Here is an 18,047-nt window from a genome sequence, read left to right on the forward strand (position 1 = left end):
TGGACTCGATACACAAGCTAGAAATGGTCGTCCCCTACTGCTGTCCAGACAGTATAAAACCATCCATCATCGGACCAAGTCCCGGAACTCGAAACCGGAGCGGCAGCAATGCCACCGTCTTGGCGTCGCCCCAAAACACGGGAAATGCCCAGATGAGCAGCCTCGCTCCGCCAAATACAACCTTTCAGTTGCTTTTCCTTCGTTGGTAGTGGTCCAGGACGCATCATACCCCGGATTCTATCATCAGTGGCGGAGACAAGCATTGTCATTCCGCCAATAAGGTGTCAAAGACAGATGACTAGCCGACTTGGCAGAACAGCTTGCGATGCAGAAACCGAGATCGCAGGCGACGACGTCAAGGGGTAAAGGGGTCACGACTGTTGCTCAATGGATATAAACATTCCATGCCGCTCTTCTAGGGATGTATATACCACCCACTGTGCTGAGCGTTCCTCGTCCCCGGAAGCAGCTTGAAAACCTGCGTTCACGGCACCGAGTGCTCTAGGTTTTCAACATGGAGCCCAAGTCGGTCTTTCAGCTTGCTGTCCTCTCACTGCTGTCTTTTGTTTCGGGTGCTTACGCCGCTTTTGGTTACACTTCTTCTGGGGGCAATTATGTCGTCGACGCCGGTTCCGCCAACCCGCTCATCTTTTCCGTGAGCCAGTCCAACTGCGATATCAGGTCGATCAAGTATAGAGGCACCGAGCTCCAGTATGGAAGCCAGTTCACCCATATCAACTCCGGCCTCGGGTCCGCGACCGTCTCGATCAGCCAGATCAACGGATCGAAAAAGTACATCAAAGTTACTTGTGTGACGTCGACTTTGACCCACTACATCGTGGTCCGCGCAGGCGATAGCAGCATGTTCTTGGCCACTTATATCACCGCCCAGCCTTCCATTGGCGAGTTGCGATGGATTGCTCGTCTTCTGCCCGACAAGCTTCCTGGAGAATATCCCTATGGCGAAGTCTCCAACACCCAAAGCTCCACTTCCACTGTTGAGGGCTCCGACGTCTTCGTGGTGAACGGCCAGACCCGGTCCAAGTTCTATTCGTCAACGAGGTTCATCGACGAGGATTCCCACTGTGTATTTGGTGGTAGCGACTTGATGCACGTCTGCATCATGACACCGCAGCAAGAGTCGTCTTCAGGTGGCCCGTTCTTCCGAGACATCAATTCGAACAACGCTGGTGCCTCTACCAATCTGTACAACTACATGAACAGCGGTCATGTGCAGACGGAGCCGTACCGAATGGGACTTCATGGACCATACATCATGCAGTTCTCGCGCTCTGGAATCCCAAGTGTCAAGAACGTGGACGTCTCGTGGTTCGGCGAGGTTGGTGTGACAGGATGGGTCCCTCCTTCGGGTCGTGGAAGGGTCACAGGCACCGCCTCCGGTGTACAGAGCGGAATGGAAGGTGTGGTTCACTGGTTCAACAGCGCTGCTCAGTACTGGGCCAGAACCTCCTCCAATGGGGCCTTCACCTCCCCTTTGATGAAGCCGGGCACGTACACCATGGTTCTGTACCAGACCGAATTCAAGATTGCGACATCTACCGTCACTGTCACGGCCGGACAGACCAGATCGCAGAATATCGCCGGCACCTTCAACACCTCCCGCAATACCCTCTGGCAAATTGGTCAATACGATGGGCAGCCAGCTGGTTTCCGCAACGCTGACAAGTTCCTTCGCATGCATCCCTCTGACAGCCGCATGAGCAACTGGGGTCCTCTGACATACAAGGTCGGCAGCTCGCCACTCACCGATTTCCCCATGGCGGTCTTCCAGTCTGTCAACAACCCTGTGACGATCCGGTTCAACTTGGGAAGCGCACCGGGAGCTGCCACGTTGAGGATTGCCACAACCCTCAGCTTCGCGGGTAGTCGTCCGCAAATCAATGTGAACGGGTGGTCTGGCCCAGCACCAAGCGCCCCAGCCAAAATTGATAGCCGCGGCGTGACTCGCGGTGCGTACCGTGGCCATGGTGAAGTCTATACCGTAGCCATCCCAACTGGCAAATTGGTTGCAGGAAGTAACACCATCACCATCAGCTCCATCAGTGGCAGCAGTGGGACAACGTTCTTGAGCCCCAACTTTGTAAGTAATATGATTATGTGGCTCGCACACGCTTGATTTGCGAAAGGAGCGGAAGAGGCTAACCAAAAGACAACAGATTTTCGACGCTGTCGAGTTGTTCCAGTAAACTAAGCCTGGGACGGTTGTGGTGTTGTGATTAATCAAAGGCCGAAAAGAGTTGGAAAAGAACCCCGACTACCTAATGCCAGTGCCCAGGCCTGCCCGAGGGACGAGGGCACACCTGAGCCGATAGAAGCAGCGCTAGAACAATTCCATATGCAAGAATAGATGAACAGGGAAAAGCTTATCGGATCCAACCTTGTTCCCGTCGGTAGTTGGACAGTGAACCAACCACCCATCCGACACGGCCACACATGCGCATCATCCCGAGGGCCTTGTCATACCTTATCAACACCGTTCTATCGAGATCTAGAACCCGGACCTTCCTTCCCTGGATATGCCCACGCCGCATGTGAATATCGATACTGTTCTAATGGCCATACTCTGCAGTATTACGAGAGAATATCTGCAATTGCCATCCAGCACAGACGACCCATATCTTGTATATTGCTTTCCCCTCCTTCGAGAAGCTGTGGCGCCGCGGGCGGAATCAAGGTCGCAACCACTAGACGCTCTCAGCTTGCATGGACCTCCCTATCAGAGTTAGGGGGGCCCGTTGAATGGCGCAATGAATGGCAGTTTTCAAGCTCGCGTGCCCCCCCTCCTATTTACGATCTCACTCCCTTTCCTGCTGATGGCATTGGCAGACACACAAACCCCCACCACGAAGTGAGGAGATGAGGCCTTTTCAGTGCCGCTTCTGTCCGTCCACTCAGATGATCAGGTAGCCCACAACAGCCTTCGGTATACCTACCTCAAATCAAAAAGTTGATCCAGAATGGAAGCGTGTGTGGTGGAGTGGGGGTGAAAAATGTGAAATCGCCAATCCCAAAGGGGGGCGGCCGTGACACTATGCCCGTTACGGCAGCTCCAAGTAACGACTGATCGCCCAACGGCCGAGGCCAGCGCGATAACACAATGTGATACAGGCGGGTACCTGCCCAATACAGGGGTCCGAACCGCCGCACGGCGTCTTCATGCTCCTCAATCAGGAAGCCCATCCCGTGCGGCATAACCGGCTGTTCAGGTTTCAGTCTAAGCACCTACCTACCTTTACCAGATGGTGAATCTGGAGAAGCTGTACATTGTCTTGTATGGGGGATGGGGTCTCACGATGGGGTCTAGCCTACTGGATGGCGTCAGTTCAACCCCAGCTGGCCATGAGTAACGAGGTAGCCGTAGAGTATTAAAAGGAATCCAGCGGGACATCAACTACCGAGTCCTTCCTCCCTTCTCAGTCTTGAGTACCCCCAGTCCTGACTCCCCCTTGGTCTTCCATCCTCCCAAGACACCATCACGAAAAGCCAAGATGAAGACTCAAGCGCTCCTGGCCCTGCTGGCCGCCTCCATCTGCTCTGTGGCTGCCGTGCCCTCCCCCCAGGACGCGGCCAACAGAAAGGCCGGCCTCCGTCTGATCAAGACTTCCCCCAAGGGTGCCCCTAAGTGGATCTCTGAGGAGGAAAAGATCGTTCAGTATGCGGCGCACGAGATCGGTTTCGTTGATATCACCGATATCACAGTAAGTACTATGCCACTGTCACTCACCCCTTTTCCAGCTTGCAGCAGGGAATGATTGACCAATTCTTTCAGGATTCCCAAGTCCTCAGGGCCCTGTCTGCCGATGAGGATGAGGATGTCTTCCAAGCCCGGGCCGTCACCTACCCTACTGCCGTGAGCAAGCAGGCCCAGGCCAATCCTCTCATCAACCTCGTCTCCACTACCCAACCCCAAAGCTGGATGACAACCCTCACCAACTATCACAACCGTTACTACAGGGCCACCTACGGCACCCAGGCCGGTACTTGGCTCTATAACACCCTCGTCAGCCTCGTCGCTGTCAACCCAGCCATCACCGTCACCAGGTTTACCCACTCCTTCAACCAGCCCTCCATCATCGTCAAGATTCCCGGAAACTCCACTGACCTCGTCATCGTTTCCGCTCACTATGATTCCACCGCCGGCTCGACCACCGCACGTGCTCCCGGCGCTGATGACAACGCCTCCGGTGTTGTCGTCCTCATGGAGGCGCTCCGTGTCCTGGCCAACAACAAGTTCAAGGGCAAGGACACCCTCGAGTTCCACTTCTACGGCGGTGAGGAGGGTGGTCTCCTTGGCTCTGCTGCTGTCTTTGCCAACTACAAGTCCACCGGCAAGACCGTCCTCGCTGTTGTGAACCAGGACATGGCCGGCTACTCCCCCAGCGGGAAGATCTCCATCTACACCGACTACGTTGACAGCGCTCTGACTGCGTACGTCCGTGTGGTCGCTACCGCTTACACTGGCACTACTACCGCCGATAAGTGCGGCTACGGATGCTCCGACCACGCTTCAGCCCGCTCCAACGGTTTCCGTATGTTCCCCCCCTTTATCACTTTTATCCTCCTTTTGGGCTTTCCTGGTGTGTTGAATCAGTACTAACATGGATGTAAACAGCCGCCGCCTACGTTTGCGATGAAGTTATGAAGACTGCCACTCCTTACATTCACACCGCCAACGATGCCCTCTCCACCATCATGTGGCCCGCCATCCTCCGCCACACCAAGTTCACCGTTGCCTTCCTCGTCGAGGCTTCATACTTGTAAGGATGCAATAATAATCTAGCGGTGGTCTCAAATGGGCACTTCCTGCACAAACAGACCATCATTCTCTGTTCATATTAGTGTTCGCTTTGAGAACAAACATTGTACATAGACGCAATAGTCAAAAACACACATGTTCAAACTTGATTCCTGCTTTGGCGTTTCCCGATTTTCAATCCCTCCAGAGTCCCCCATCAATTGGACTTCCCCTTCTCCCTGGGCCTTGATCATCGTCTTCATCCTCCCCGTCAGCCAATAGGTGCTCTGACGAGACACTTGGGTCGTGTCCCCCAAATAGCACATCCATATCTTCCAGAGCGCGCCCTTTCGTTTCTGGAAAGAAGATGTAAATGATGGGAACTGATACTAGGTTGATGACCATGAAAAAGAAGTAGATCTTGGAGCCGAGAGCCGCGATTCCAATGGGCCATATCTGGGTGACGATGATGGAGCCTATGGCGCCGCACGAAGCGGCAAAGCTGAGGCCCCGTGCTCGGACGGCGGTTGGGAAAATCTAGGTAAGTTAGGTAGGTAAGGTTAGTCCGAGTCATGTTCTAGTGAATATTTGTGCTTTGTTCACGGGTAAGTGAAGATCTTACCTCGGAACCATACACCCAGGCAGCTGGACCAAATCCCATTGAGTATCCCAATGAGTAGATGAAAACAAAGACCACACAGGCATAATCTGCTGCGGTGTTGGAGTTATTTGGATAAATCAAAGGCAAAGTGCCGTTGATCTGGCAGTGTAGTCAGTACGGTCTGGCCCTCGTAAACAGAGTTAGAGTACTTACCAGCAAGGAGAACGCCATGATAACAGCTCCAATGACAAGTGTCAGCCTTCGTCCAACTCTATCGATGATAAACATCTCCAGCACATTGCACCCGATCTTAAGAGTGCTTTCAATCCCCCCTGCGAGTAGAGACACTCGATGGCTCAAGCCTAGAGTTCTAAAGAGAGCAGGAAGGTAGTATTTCATAGCTGTAGCACCGCACATCTGCGCCAGGAACTGCAAAAGTGCCGATCGCCACATGCGAGCAAAGAGACTTCTGTCGGCGAACAGAGATGTCCAAACAAGGCCAGTGACTCTGAAAGAAGCTACAGAGCGTTCGATGTCGTCAAGCTCGTCGTAGATTTCATCGGATGTGTAATACCCTTCGCGGTAGTACTGAAGCGTGGTGAAGGCCTCATCAATCTTTCCATGCTCTACGAGCCACCGGGGTCTAATCAAGAAGTTGAGTTTCAACGGTAGGCGAGTAGCGACCAAGGGATATGACTTACGATTCATGCATGAACGGCAGGCCAACTAAGAAGAAGAAAGCCGGGACAAAAGACACGGAGAGAGAATAACGCCATGCCACCTGGAGACCTCGTTCGCTATCCCAAAATGTCATCCCATAACCAACCCTGGAATTTGGTTAGGCTAGCTTTGTCAGAAAAAGGGGGGGTAGACATACCAAAACCCAGAGGCAAGCCCTGCGATGAATCCGATATGATTCATCACAACAAACCTGCCACGATGCTTGGATGGCGCAATCTCGCTTTGATAAACGGACAGTCAGCCACCCAATCAGTCCATCATTTCTAACCACCCTGTTACACAACATACCTTTGGTACAAGGGAACACTAGTTGAAATTATCCCGGTGCCTACTCCCGCAATGATTCTCCCAACAATCACCATCCCCAAAGCCTGTGCAGCTGATCCCGTGGCGCCGACCTGAAGCGCCTGACCAACACAGGTCACCCCCATCCCCACAAAGGCAGCATGGCGCCGGCCAAGCTTGTCTGCTGCCGGATGAGCAAAGAAAAGGTAGCTGGTGAAAGTGCCGAGGTAGTAGATGGCCGTGATGAGCCCGCTCAGAGAGGCATCTGGTCTGTGGAGTGTCTTTTTGAAACCGGGGTGGACGAGTACCGAGGCGAGGACGCCAACATTATATCTACATTGGACTATGTAAGTCCAGGGTTACCAGTGGGGAACTGTGATGAGGTTTGAAAAAAAGTATCTCACTTACCCCCAGATAAACGACCCCAGTGCAAGGAACAAACAAAACGAATGTAGCCGCTGTGAGGCTTTTGTAAAGCGTGTTCCTCCCATTTGCATAAAAAGATCATGCGGCCATCGAATATCTCGAAGCACTTGGTGTGAGACCGAGACCTGAAGAAGTCTTGTTTGGAATTGCAGTGTGAATGAGGACACAGAGGTCCCAGGCCCCACTCGCTCGGCACATGGCACATGGGACAACGTAGGTTGGTGGTGCTTGCCTTATTTGGAGAGAATTGTGACGGCACTTGGCTGCAGTGAGACACTACTTGAAAACCAGCCAATAGTTTTTGTTTTTTCTTATAGCTCCCCAGCAAATCCGAATTTGTAATAGTGATGAATATCAAGGTGGTCGTCTATAAACCTTTCCCTGGGATTCCAGAGTGACTCTCTCTATTTCAAAATATGGTCTTTTGATGACTCGTGGCCAATGTAGCCTGACAACTTGGTCACCCTTCTTTTCCAAGATGACCTACCCCACGCCAAGTATGAATCCGGGGCAAGACACGCCGACACCATGACCAATTCGCTCAGCTAGGCCAAGTCCTAGTCCAAATAAAAAGAAAGGGATAGTCAGCCCATATATATTCTTGGTACATACAGCAGGTTCTTTAACAACGTCTGTTTCACATCTAAAGCAGAAGTCCATCCTATCCACCCTCCCCAATTCTCTACGTATACATACACCTAAAGTTGCTCAATCTTGGACGCAAAGTCGGCATTCTTGGCCTGGGTACCGAGAGAAAACACGGGGTGGCCCAAGCTGTCGTGAATACCAAAGGTGGATGAAGGGTCCTCCGGCGTGTCGACGGGGTAGTCACCATAGGCGAAAGCGAGTGTGCTGTCATACTCGGGATCTAACTCAGTGAAGCCAATGTCTTCATCACCCCATCTCGAACAGCCCGTGCAAACAGCCGTGATTTGAAAGTGAGTGGCGTTGACATGGGTGCCGGTCTTGACGATTCTGTATTCGGCGTTGGGATACTCGGGAGGGCTGTAGTAACCACTGTAGGAAATGAATGTTAGCATCAATGGCCAGACTGTTGCTGCCGAGCCACCGAAGGGGACACGAACTAGGCGATCCTGGACGAAAGAACGACGTCGTTGCCGTTGGGCCAAACGATAGTTAAGGGATTATAGGTCATGTGGCCACCCCAGGCGAACCCAGCCCAGCCAACATCGATGGGCGCCTCAACCTGCAATACAGTGTCGAAGATCTTGTCACCCTCCGGGATGTCCTCTGGGATAGCCACACGCCAGGAGATGCCGCGAGCACTGGTGTAAGAAGAGAATTTCAAGCCGGTGTCCGGATCCTCATAGGCAACCGAGTCGGGCTCAAAGGCGAACTGTCTAGGAACCGGGGCCGCTAGAAGAAAAAGATATGTCAATATACAAGGTGGCAGCACGGGGCCGTGGGATTCCATACTGAGACCTAAGAACGCAGCAGCGCGAGCAGCAACTTCAGAGAAGAGCATTTTGACTGATGGTGGCACAAGACAAAAAGACGAAACGAAGCAGGGGATGGGTCTACCAGCATGGTATCCGGGGAGGACTTTTATAAGAAGGCCCCTACCAAGGGCGTTCATCCGGGAGCTACATTCCTTGCACCCTAGATCGTCATCCAATAATTCCGCACATGTAATGTGTATTGGCAATATAAGCGCCGCGTGGTTGAGCTTGGTGATCCGGGCTGTCACTACGCCCCAGAAGACACGCACCGTATCCAGGAGTCACTTTCATACCAAGTGGTCATCACTCTTCGGTCGATTCCGGTTGGTCCGTTGCTGGCGTGGTGCTCCGGAAGCTCGTGGTGAAGAAACGCCCATTCTGGTGGTCTGATGCCACCTTAATAAACCAAACAGGGACTTGGTGATGCAAGGAGGTACCTGGAAAACACTTGGTTCGCACCAGCCAGCGACGATCATAAGTCGTTGATTGGAAGGATAAAGCGAGGTGATCTATGAGATAGATGAAATGGTCGTTGATGCGGGGTGCGGTGGAATATGAAGCGGAACGGGACGGAGGGACAAGATTGGGCGGTTGGCTGGGGACAAGCATTGAGCAGGAAACGAGATGGTGAGAAAGGCTGATATGGCCCATGGAGGCAGAACCACGACCCTCTTTAGCCTAATCGTAGCGCAACCTCAACTTGTCCGAATAGATGAGTTCCTGCGGGGATGCAAGGGCCCGTCATGGCCAGGCCTTTGCTTACTTTTCGAGTGAAGGACAACTTCTTGAAAGTTAAGCCTTGTTCGCTGACAACAATGGTTGGTCGAAGGGGAGGCAAAGGACAAGTCAAATCCAAGATCTCTCCGGATCAATAGCCGAAACCAGGACTCTCGACCCATTAAGCACAGGCATTTTTTTTCTACCAGAGAATCTGGTATGAGTTAAATGGTCGATTAAAATACGGAGCAGAGTCTGGATGTGATGATCTCTGTCGAATTAATTGTACGGGCAGGAGAGTCGACGGATGTCTGTAGGTTACGGGGACAGTATGGTGGGGTGGGTGCTTGTGCCAAGGGGTGTGCCTGACCTCATCTGGTTCCGATGCTTGGCGAGGGCTCATCCAAAATCCTAGGATCTGCTCATTTAAAACACAAGCCTCTCAATTTTCCGATGCTTCAAGAGAGGTGTGCCAAACGATCCGAGATGTCTTCCACCCATGTTGAGAAGCTTGGGCCACCCAATTCAGGGTTCCCCCACGCTGAGCTTTCCCCGCATGTTCAGGGTTGTGCCTGCAGTTTGCACATCTCCACTCCAAAATGCCCCTCTTTCTGTGACGGCATTGATCAGCAGCAGATCGAGAGCAAGCCACAATGTTGATTATGCACCAAGATCGGCACTGATAAGATGCTTTCCCATCAATGATCTCTAGTTCGGCATCACAATCGACATCGACAACATATCCCCCCCCCTCCCATACCTGTGTCGACGCATGTTGAATTCGTAATGTTGCAATATACAGCCCCTCTTGCATCACCCGCCCTGCGCCATGGATAAGGGCTGAACTTCTGCACCCCACCTTCTCAACGGCCATGACCCGCTCGTCGCCGCACACGAATTGAAAGCCTCACATTCCAGTCCGCGACAATCCCACGGCCCCGCCTCACCTTACCTCCAAACCACCGCTTGACATATTCGGTGACACCACCACAAGTCACCGCCAACCTCCAGCCAACCATGGCACCCCCCAAACCTCACCCTCCCATCTCTACCACCCTGCCCCCACTCCTCCTCGGCACCGCAACCTTCAACCACCAATATGTCTCGGACCCCCTGGCCATGCCCTACCGCGACATCGTCTCCCGCGCCATCTCCCTCGGCGTCAAAGCCTTCGACACATCCCCCTACTACGGCCCTTCCGAAGTCCTCCTCGGCACCGCCCTCGACAGCCTCATGAACCCCACTGCCTCGGCCTCCAACCCCCTCCCCATCCCCCTCGAGCGCGAGTCCATCTTCCTCGTCACAAAAGCAGGGAGGATAGCTGGCGACGAGTTCGACTACTCCCCCACCTGGATCAGATACTCCATCCTGCGAAGTCTTCAGCGCCTGCACACCGAGTACCTCGACCTCGTGTATATGCACGACGTCGAGTTTGTCTCCCCAGACGAGGTCCTAGCAGCGGTGAAGGAGCTCCGGAGGTTGCGAGACGAGGAAGGGCTGGTTCGGTACGTGGGCATCAGCGGGTTTCCAGCCCATGTGTTGGCCAGCTTGGCCGAGATGATTCTGGACAAGACCGGGGAGCCGTTGGATGCGGTGCTGAGCTATGGCCACTTTACGGTGCAGAATCGCAAGTTGGCGCTGCCTTGGGTGGCCGGGGAGACGAGACCAGAAGAGTCATCCTCATCGCCGTTGGCGAGGCTAAAGAGGGCTGGTGTCGAGGTGGTGTTGAATGCGAGCATGCTGGGCATGGGCTTGCTCACCAACCGGGGCATCCCCCCTGATGAGAGGAGCGAGGCCTCTCCGCTGGCGAAGTGGCATCCTTCACTTCCTGAGCTCCGGGTGGCGTGTAAGGAGTTGGCGGGGATTACTGGCACAGCTGGCGAGCGTTTGGAGTCGGTGGCGATTCGGTGGTCGTTGCAGGAGTGGGCGCGCATAGGGGCTGCTGCTGGCGTTGGTGTGCAGGTCCCATCAACTGCTTCCGGCAACGATACCGCCAAAGTGGGTGCTACCGTGTGCGGTGTATCGTCCATTAGCGAGCTTGAAGAGACAGTCGCGGAGTGGAAGGGGGTTCTGTCCAGTCTCGGCCATGCCGTTGACGGGAAGATCGATCCTGCATATGGTAAAGAACGGCAGGACAAGGTACTGCGACTGGTTCAAAACCAGCTGTGGCCAGCGCTTGGTAGATGGGTGGATTATGCTTGGGAAAGTCCGGGTCCTGGCTATGTCAACACTCGTCCGGAGGAAGACAAAGGTCGGGTACCGTCTGATTCTATAATGATTGCATACCAGCAACGCCTGGCCGCCAGGTCAACCAGAGATGCACAGCCGAAGTAGCAAAATCTGATCAGTCTCTTCTTCACGATTGCACCCAGCGAAACCTGGTACATTGGTGGTCTCCAAAAAGGACCTTGTCATTGCTCGTCTACCTGCCGCGTGAGAATACAATGCTTCCAGAAAATGTGAATCCTAGACGAAAACAGCCCCTAAAAGATCAGGTGCTCCAGACTCCATTCCATCACTGACGCCCACTTCCAGTCTGATGCCATAGCAAAAAATGAAAACCCATTCTTTGTGAATGGAAGTTCGCTGACATTGCGAAACGTAACGCGAGAAAAAGTACGAGGGGGTTAAAAGGGGGCAAACGATGGGTGGGAGAGAAGACGGTGTATGCACAAAACACATCCAACACACAGTGTCGCCTCTTCTTCATCTCCCGTTGATGTGTTCTAGGAACCTGCGTCAGCTGCCTCTGGTCGCAGGAGGCCACACCGAATCAGACCGCATAACTATTGCGTGAGTTGGTGAGTGCGCTCCACAGTCGTTGTCTGGTAGCCAAGTTGCTTCGAATCCTCGCCAATCTCGACTGCGGGAGTGTCGGGTGTAACCATCACCTTAGGTGGAAGCGACGGATCCGAAGTGCTGGGCGCTTCTAGGTGCAGTAGTTCCCTCTCGATTTCTTCCCCAGTTTGCTTCTGAGCAGCTCCATTCTGTGCTGCCTCGGCCAACAAGTTTCCTCCGGCTTGTTCTGTTGTAGTCGCCTTTTGTTGGGGCTCTTCTGAGCGTTTGCTCTTCTCCAACTCGATTTGACTCAGTCGCCTTCCGGCGTTCTCGCCCTCTAGACTGACCCCGACCACTTCCGCTAGACTTCTGAAGTTGAGCAAGGGCTCAGTGCTGGCGCTAGGATCACGGTCACTCTCTTGGCACTCGCCTTCCTCGGTGGCAGAACGACTTTCAAGACTGAGACCGCTTCCGCGCGGATCTTGAGCGGTGGATGGCGATGTAAAGCTGCTAGGTTGGCTGTCAAGGATAGAGGAAGAGACTGAGGAGGCACTGCTCATTTGTCTGAGGTGGGATGGGCCTGCAGGTTGGTGAGTCGCCAGGACTGGTCGGGAGGCAGCGGTGGCGGAAGAACCATCAGAAGTGATGGGTCTATTGCGGTCTACGGCCTTGCCCTTGTCCTTGGTGTTATCATCAGCTGCTGAACCTGACGCAGCTGCAGCAGTCGTTGCCAGCGCATTTGTGACGCTGGCCTCCACACGAAGGTTGCTAGAAGCACTGTTTCCTCGCTTCCTCTCCACGCTCAGACTACTTGCGCTTGCTTGGCTGTTTCCTGTACCGTCATCATAAGGCCCGCCACCCACCTGTGTTGGCTTATTCTCCTCTTTTGTTTTTTGCTTGGCCTTTTCAAGCTCTTCTTTCCGTTTCCGCTCCTCTTCTTCGGCGAGCGACAAACGGATAGCCTCCATGACCATAATCTCCTCGAGCTCTTCAGCGCGCATGCGTGGAGAGACAACGTTGCTGGATGTTCCGCCACGATTACCCCGCTGACCTGAGGAGTCGGCATCACCCGCAGGCGTTGCGGAGCCGCTGTCGCCATTGTCTCCCTCGCCGTTATTCTGCCCCCCTGAGGGAGCTCCCGTCGATCCCGAACCGCCCGTGTTTCTTCGCCCAAAACGACTCCGAAACGCCCGACTCTCAGTATTCCCCATCATGAATGCCGCAGTGTGCAAAGCGGTGGCAGCAGCAGCTCGTCTTGCTTGATGAGCACGCGCAGCTTGGAGTTTGGTTGCCCATTCTGGTCGGATACGGTCTGTCAAGATAACATTTGGGCTGGTTGCAGAGAGAGACTGAGTCCTTCGCCGGCCCCCGCCAGCAGCCCCCGCGGGGGGCGACAGAGAAGCCGAGTTTACAGAGCTGCTGGACGACATGGCGGTGCTCATGGATGACAGAGCTGCGGGAGCGATAGAATATGCCAGGCCCCGTCTGAAAGGTGGCGGATCGTATGTTACACCGAAATCTGGTTGAGTACAATAGGGGCAGCAGGCGGGCTCTGATACCAACATCCCGGCCGCCTCTTCGGGGTTGTGGTTTGGGTCGTTCTCGTTATGCCCCTCGGGAAAATGCGGATCAGGTCGCTTAATCTGAACGAAGCACTCACTGCAGATAGCCTGTCCACAACACCGCGTCTGGTTGAGATATGGCGGGTAGGTCAGAAAACAGATCGGACACTCGGTGGCATTCTTGTACAGGAACACCTCGATGGGTTGTCCATTGACAAACGGGTCATTGGAAATGTTGATTTCGCGGGGCACAATCTCAGTCGTCGAGCCATTTCGAGAGTTCCCGCCGAGCACGGCGGCGAGAGCTTTGCCACGCGGTCTAAAAGGGGAGCTCGTTCTAGCGGGCTGGCTGGAGATGGGAGAAGGAAGCGCAGAGCCTGGGTTAGACATGCTGTGTTCCGACGTTGTAGACTGTGTACGGCCAGCGATCGGAACCATGAGGCTGTTTATATTCCGGGAGCCTTCCGTATGGTCGTTTGCTGACAAAGGACGGGGAATCAGCTCGTCAGGCGGTACTTCATCGGCAGCTGGAATCGGCAGGCCGCGTGCTGCGGCAATAATTTGAGGTTCTGTCCATTGGTCATCAAGGTCGTTCAAACCTCGCCAGAAAGGGGCGATTTTTCTTTCGATCTAAAGGCATGTCAGTGCTGCTCACAACAGGGACTTGAAAGCCGTATGCTTACCTGCAATTGCCGAACAATCTGCTTGTTGAAGTCTTCGACACCAACGTATGTTCCCATGGTAACGAGAAATCCACCATCGACGTTCTCCTCCTTCATGCTCCGCTCTCTTTCCGCCAACCGCTGGACTCTTTCCCTCTCCAGTCTGCGGGCTTCCCGTTCTTGTTTTGTCTCTCTGCGCTCATGATGATGCTCGCTATGGGAGCTCGAGCCTCCCACCAGGCCTAGGACACCCAAATCACCGCGGCTCAGCCGATTCCGCCGTCCTGGCGACCTGTCTGCATGTAAAGAACCGGTGGCACCCGGCTGAGAGGCGCCGTGGTGGCTGCGGTGGCTTCCATCGCCGCCGCGCGACTCCTTCGTGCTGGCGTTTCCCATGTTGCAGCGGTTGAGGCCTTAGGCCGTCATGCGTATTGGCCGTCTCCCGGTCGTCGCTGGCCGTTTGTCGCAATCTCGCAACGTTGCTTGTAACAACTACGGCTGGCGTTTCTGCAGAGGAGAGCGTCTGGCTGGAAATTGTGCCTGGAGATGGTCGGCAGCAGTTCGATGGTGGGAGTTGTCGATGGATTGTGTTCTGGAGGTCAAATGGCAGTGACGTCGACAAGTCCAAATGATAGGCGCGGACGCTGATGGGGTAAAGCAGGATCTGGGGGACCTGCGCACATCGACAAGCGGAAACAGGGCGATGGTTCGGGACAAGATCGGCGGAAGGGAGGTATAGATAGTTTGATATTGTAGTGTTCAAAAATGCAAGGGAACGTAACTAATTGCGCGAGCAGAGATGAGGTTGACTGTTGATGTTGCTTTGCTTGGGCCGGATATGGCGGAGGCGGGACGGAAGTTGGCGGTCGGTTGATGGATTCAGTGGGGGAGCACACCCTGACATGACACGTCCCTATTGTGTATCTTGAAGCCTACTGCGAGGCTGAGATATGCGCCGATGAACGGTGGCCTGTCCGGTGGGATGTGGAAGTAGTTACACGATACTCGGGACGCATAGAGCGGGCCCCGATGCCAGACAGTCGGCGAAAACAGGTATCCGTATTATTGGCGAGGCCGGCGATGGCAAGATGACGGGATGGCTGTGGTGCTGGGGAATCGATGCCAAGCAATGCCTTCTCCAAAGTCAGGCGGGTGGCCCATGCACCAAAGCGGGAGGTGTCTGAGCACGAGCCACATCCCTCCTCTTATCACCGTTTGCTTGCGGCCGCCACATTCCACCACCTCGGTATCTCATCAAAGAGCCTCTCAAGAGATTTTATGTGCGACTGTGAGCATTTTCCAGAGTTTATGTCATCTTGTCTAACAGCCACGAGTACATTCCTTGGGTCGGTAGGTGTTTCAGCCCGAGTTTGGCTGGCCTCATGATGGCTGCCTCATCTCAAGCACAGCGTGAAAGCTGGTGTTATCCTTGAATTATCTTACATACTTGTCGAGAAAATGCCGGATAAGTTTCTCCATGTAACCATATAGAAGCACTGAGTTCCAGGTGAACCCCTTTCCTTCAACATTGTGGATGCTTCAGTCGTACGATCATCAAGCTGGACCTTGTTGCCTAATCTGCACTGAGATTAAAACCAAGTCAGATAGGTTATTTTGACTCCGGTGGCGGATAACAAAAAACTTTGAATGGTATAAACTACGAAATGAATGTAAACTGCACTTCAAATATGTTAGGACGGCCTTGAAGCTATTGGCACGTTCTCAAAGATGGTGTCCAAGGTCAACTCAAGTATGTTGAAGTTTTCGATCAGCCTGCCAGGGCGAATGCAAGCTCTAGAGCTTTTCGAGTGTGTTTTACTCTTCTCCAGTCATGAAGAGCCGACTGCTGCCCACAGGGTATTCACCTTGTGAGTAAAGCATACCTGGTAAGGACTACAGAGCCATGTATATGCATCAAGAGGCAGTTAAAAGGGCCCGGCAGAAGTCAAACACCCCGTTCGATGTTTTGGAAATATGTAATATCCGGTAAGTATTTAGAGCGTATTTGCTGTCTATCATTCAAGGCCTCACTATCATGTTTCTAGATGTTCTTGCTATCTCTCTGGCACTTGAATTCAGTAGCAGTCTCTATTATTCTCTCTATCTATTATTCTCTCCATCTATTATTCTCTCTATCTATTATTCTGTCTATCTATTATTCTCTCTATCTATTATTCTCTCCAGAACGTGAGTGGTACTCCATGGCAAATTTCGATCTGAGTAGTGACTTCCTGATGTTCTCAATAACGATTAACAATTTACCATGATGATTGCCCACCCACCACGTAACGTACATTATAAGCGAGTGCACCATATAAGCGAGTGCACCACTTTCCACCACCCTACGAATACTATCCTCAATTACACCACATCAACACAAGGAATTAACTATAATTACATCAGAAACAGCTGAATCTGAGGCATCTGCAGCTTCCTGGCAAGTGCGCGCATTATGGCCAGGCTTGCCGCACACACTACAGCACTGAACCTTCGTACGAGCCCCCCCTGCATTACTACTATCCGGCTGCGTTTCTTGCACTCCCTCCTTATCCACGGCCTTCTGATCCAATAGATCCTGTGCCTCTTGTATAGTAAGTGACCCTCCAAGCCTTACACGTTTTTTTTTAGCTCTCCGGCGCTTACTTAGTGCCTCATTGGCCTTACGGAGCGAAGAGACCTCTGCACGAAGGAGAGCCACCTGGTACATTATAGCCGTTGTACCTTTAGCAAGCTGGTCTACTGCAGCCAGCATTGAAGTCGGGGAGCTATTTTGATGGTTGGTAATGCGAGTCTTGATGAGCGTTGATTGTGAATTGGCTTCTCGAGGGTTGTGTGGTGTCTGGGAGACCCAAGGTTGTGCAGTGCCGGGCCATGAGTTTGGAGGTGTTGGCGTACGAAGCTTCACATCCAGCTTAGAAAGCACCCTCTCTGGATCGTACGGTATAAGGCCAGCGCCCGCAAAGCCACCCTGTATATTCTTCTCTGTTAGAGACGAAGAAGGCCTCGCGGAAGGCACAGAGGAACTCGAGCTTGCTTATATGGTTAATATGCATACGCATTAAGTCTTCGATCTAGCGACCGTACGCCTATTTTAGCGGCCCAAAGCAGCCAACATCGAGTGGCTGGAGGAGGTAGGAGGAGTGTGGAGGTATGTAGAGCGTAATAATATTGTTCTGCTGGCAGTGGCGCTCGAATTCGGTCGAGTGGTGGCTTTCGTGGCTATCGAGGATCAATAACCGGTATTTGCCTTTTGTACGGGACGCTATATGATAGTCGAAATACTTAATCTAATCTAGGCCTACCGGATTGGTAGTCCATCTATTATCGGTGGTTGCGATGCGCCAGGTGGACGGTAAATTGCACTCGGTATACTAGTTAGCAAGGTGGTACTGTGCGGCTAAGATAATAAAGGGAGGGATAGCCTAGCCGAGGGCATTAACTCCCTGGATCACCGTTACCCATTCGCGGTTACCAGGCTAGGCTAGTTTTGCTTTACTAAGGCCGTCCGAGGTCGTAACTACTATACCCGCGAAGATAATACCCATTATAAACCTAATCTCGTCGAAATTATAGATATCGTTATCTATAATACCGTACTTGGCCTTAGTGTTCCGTATAAGCGCAAACCACTCGACAATAACCTTTAGATCCTCGCACTTAGCCCTCTGGTAGTCGTATCTACGCTAAAACGCGTACGGAGCTGTGGCTAGCGTTTGACGAAGTTGTGTGCCCAGAGCTTGCCAACAGGGGGCGCGTCGCGTACGTATAGCAGTTGGTTGGCCATATCTTCCACACCACGTAATCTTGGTGGAAAAGCTCGCGCACATAGCTCAATGATGTATTGAACAATAGCATCCTCTTCGGATTGAGTAAGCTTCTTCGATTTGGGCGTGGTATCGCGTCGTGCAGGCCGGCCAACGCGTCGTCGTAAGAGAATCGTATGGTGGACGTTGTAGATCTTTCCTGCGGCTCGGAGGCTGAAATTTTTATCTTTTTCAAGAGCTTCGAGGGCTAAGATCACCCTGGCTTCCTTTAAAATAGAAGGCATATTGGGTTGTG

The 18,047-nt window shown here is 53.0% G+C and overlaps 6 protein-coding genes across 6 annotated transcripts; 3 read left to right on the forward strand and 3 right to left on the reverse strand.

Annotated features, from left to right (window-relative positions):
• Positions 1–514: 514 nt before the first annotated feature.
• PODANS_4_9730 (uncharacterized protein) lies at positions 515–2,207 on the forward strand (the record flags this gene model as incomplete). Its single annotated transcript, XM_001903944.1, has 2 exons — positions 515–2,101; positions 2,178–2,207. The coding sequence occupies 2 exons, from the start codon at positions 515–517 to the stop codon at positions 2,205–2,207; spliced, it is 1,617 nt and encodes a 538-aa protein (XP_001903979.1).
• A 1,302-nt stretch (positions 2,208–3,509) lies between these two features.
• On the forward strand, positions 3,510–4,782 carry PODANS_4_9740 (uncharacterized protein; the record flags this gene model as incomplete). The annotated part of the gene is made up of 3 exons (XM_001903945.1): positions 3,510–3,719; positions 3,791–4,550; positions 4,634–4,782. 3 exons carry the CDS (start codon positions 3,510–3,512, stop codon positions 4,780–4,782), a joined length of 1,119 nt encoding a protein of 372 aa, XP_001903980.1.
• Positions 4,783–4,951: 169 nt separating this feature from the next.
• PODANS_4_9750 (uncharacterized protein) lies at positions 4,952–6,874 on the reverse strand (the record flags this gene model as incomplete). Its single annotated transcript, XM_001903946.1, has 7 exons — positions 4,952–5,293; positions 5,379–5,516; positions 5,571–6,000; positions 6,059–6,184; positions 6,235–6,318; positions 6,378–6,716; positions 6,792–6,874. 7 exons carry the CDS (start codon positions 6,872–6,874, stop codon positions 4,952–4,954), a joined length of 1,542 nt encoding a protein of 513 aa, XP_001903981.1.
• A 633-nt stretch (positions 6,875–7,507) lies between these two features.
• On the reverse strand, positions 7,508–8,295 carry PODANS_4_9760 (uncharacterized protein; the record flags this gene model as incomplete). Its single annotated transcript, XM_001903947.1, has 2 exons — positions 7,508–7,826; positions 7,895–8,295. 2 exons carry the CDS (start codon positions 8,293–8,295, stop codon positions 7,508–7,510), a joined length of 720 nt encoding a protein of 239 aa, XP_001903982.1.
• Positions 8,296–10,003: 1,708 nt separating this feature from the next.
• PODANS_4_9770 (uncharacterized protein) lies at positions 10,004–11,320 on the forward strand (the record flags this gene model as incomplete). Its single annotated transcript, XM_001903948.1, has 1 exon — positions 10,004–11,320. One exon carries the CDS (start codon positions 10,004–10,006, stop codon positions 11,318–11,320), a length of 1,317 nt encoding a protein of 438 aa, XP_001903983.1.
• A 452-nt stretch (positions 11,321–11,772) lies between these two features.
• On the reverse strand, positions 11,773–14,384 carry PODANS_4_9780 (uncharacterized protein; the record flags this gene model as incomplete). The annotated part of the gene is made up of 2 exons (XM_001903949.1): positions 11,773–13,956; positions 14,010–14,384. 2 exons carry the CDS (start codon positions 14,382–14,384, stop codon positions 11,773–11,775), a joined length of 2,559 nt encoding a protein of 852 aa, XP_001903984.1.
• Positions 14,385–18,047: the final 3,663 nt, after the last annotated feature.

This window comes from Podospora anserina, chromosome 4 (assembly GCF_000226545.1).
Source record: "Podospora anserina S mat+ genomic DNA chromosome 4, supercontig 3".
Classification (NCBI taxonomy): domain Eukaryota; kingdom Fungi; phylum Ascomycota; class Sordariomycetes; order Sordariales; family Podosporaceae; genus Podospora; species Podospora anserina.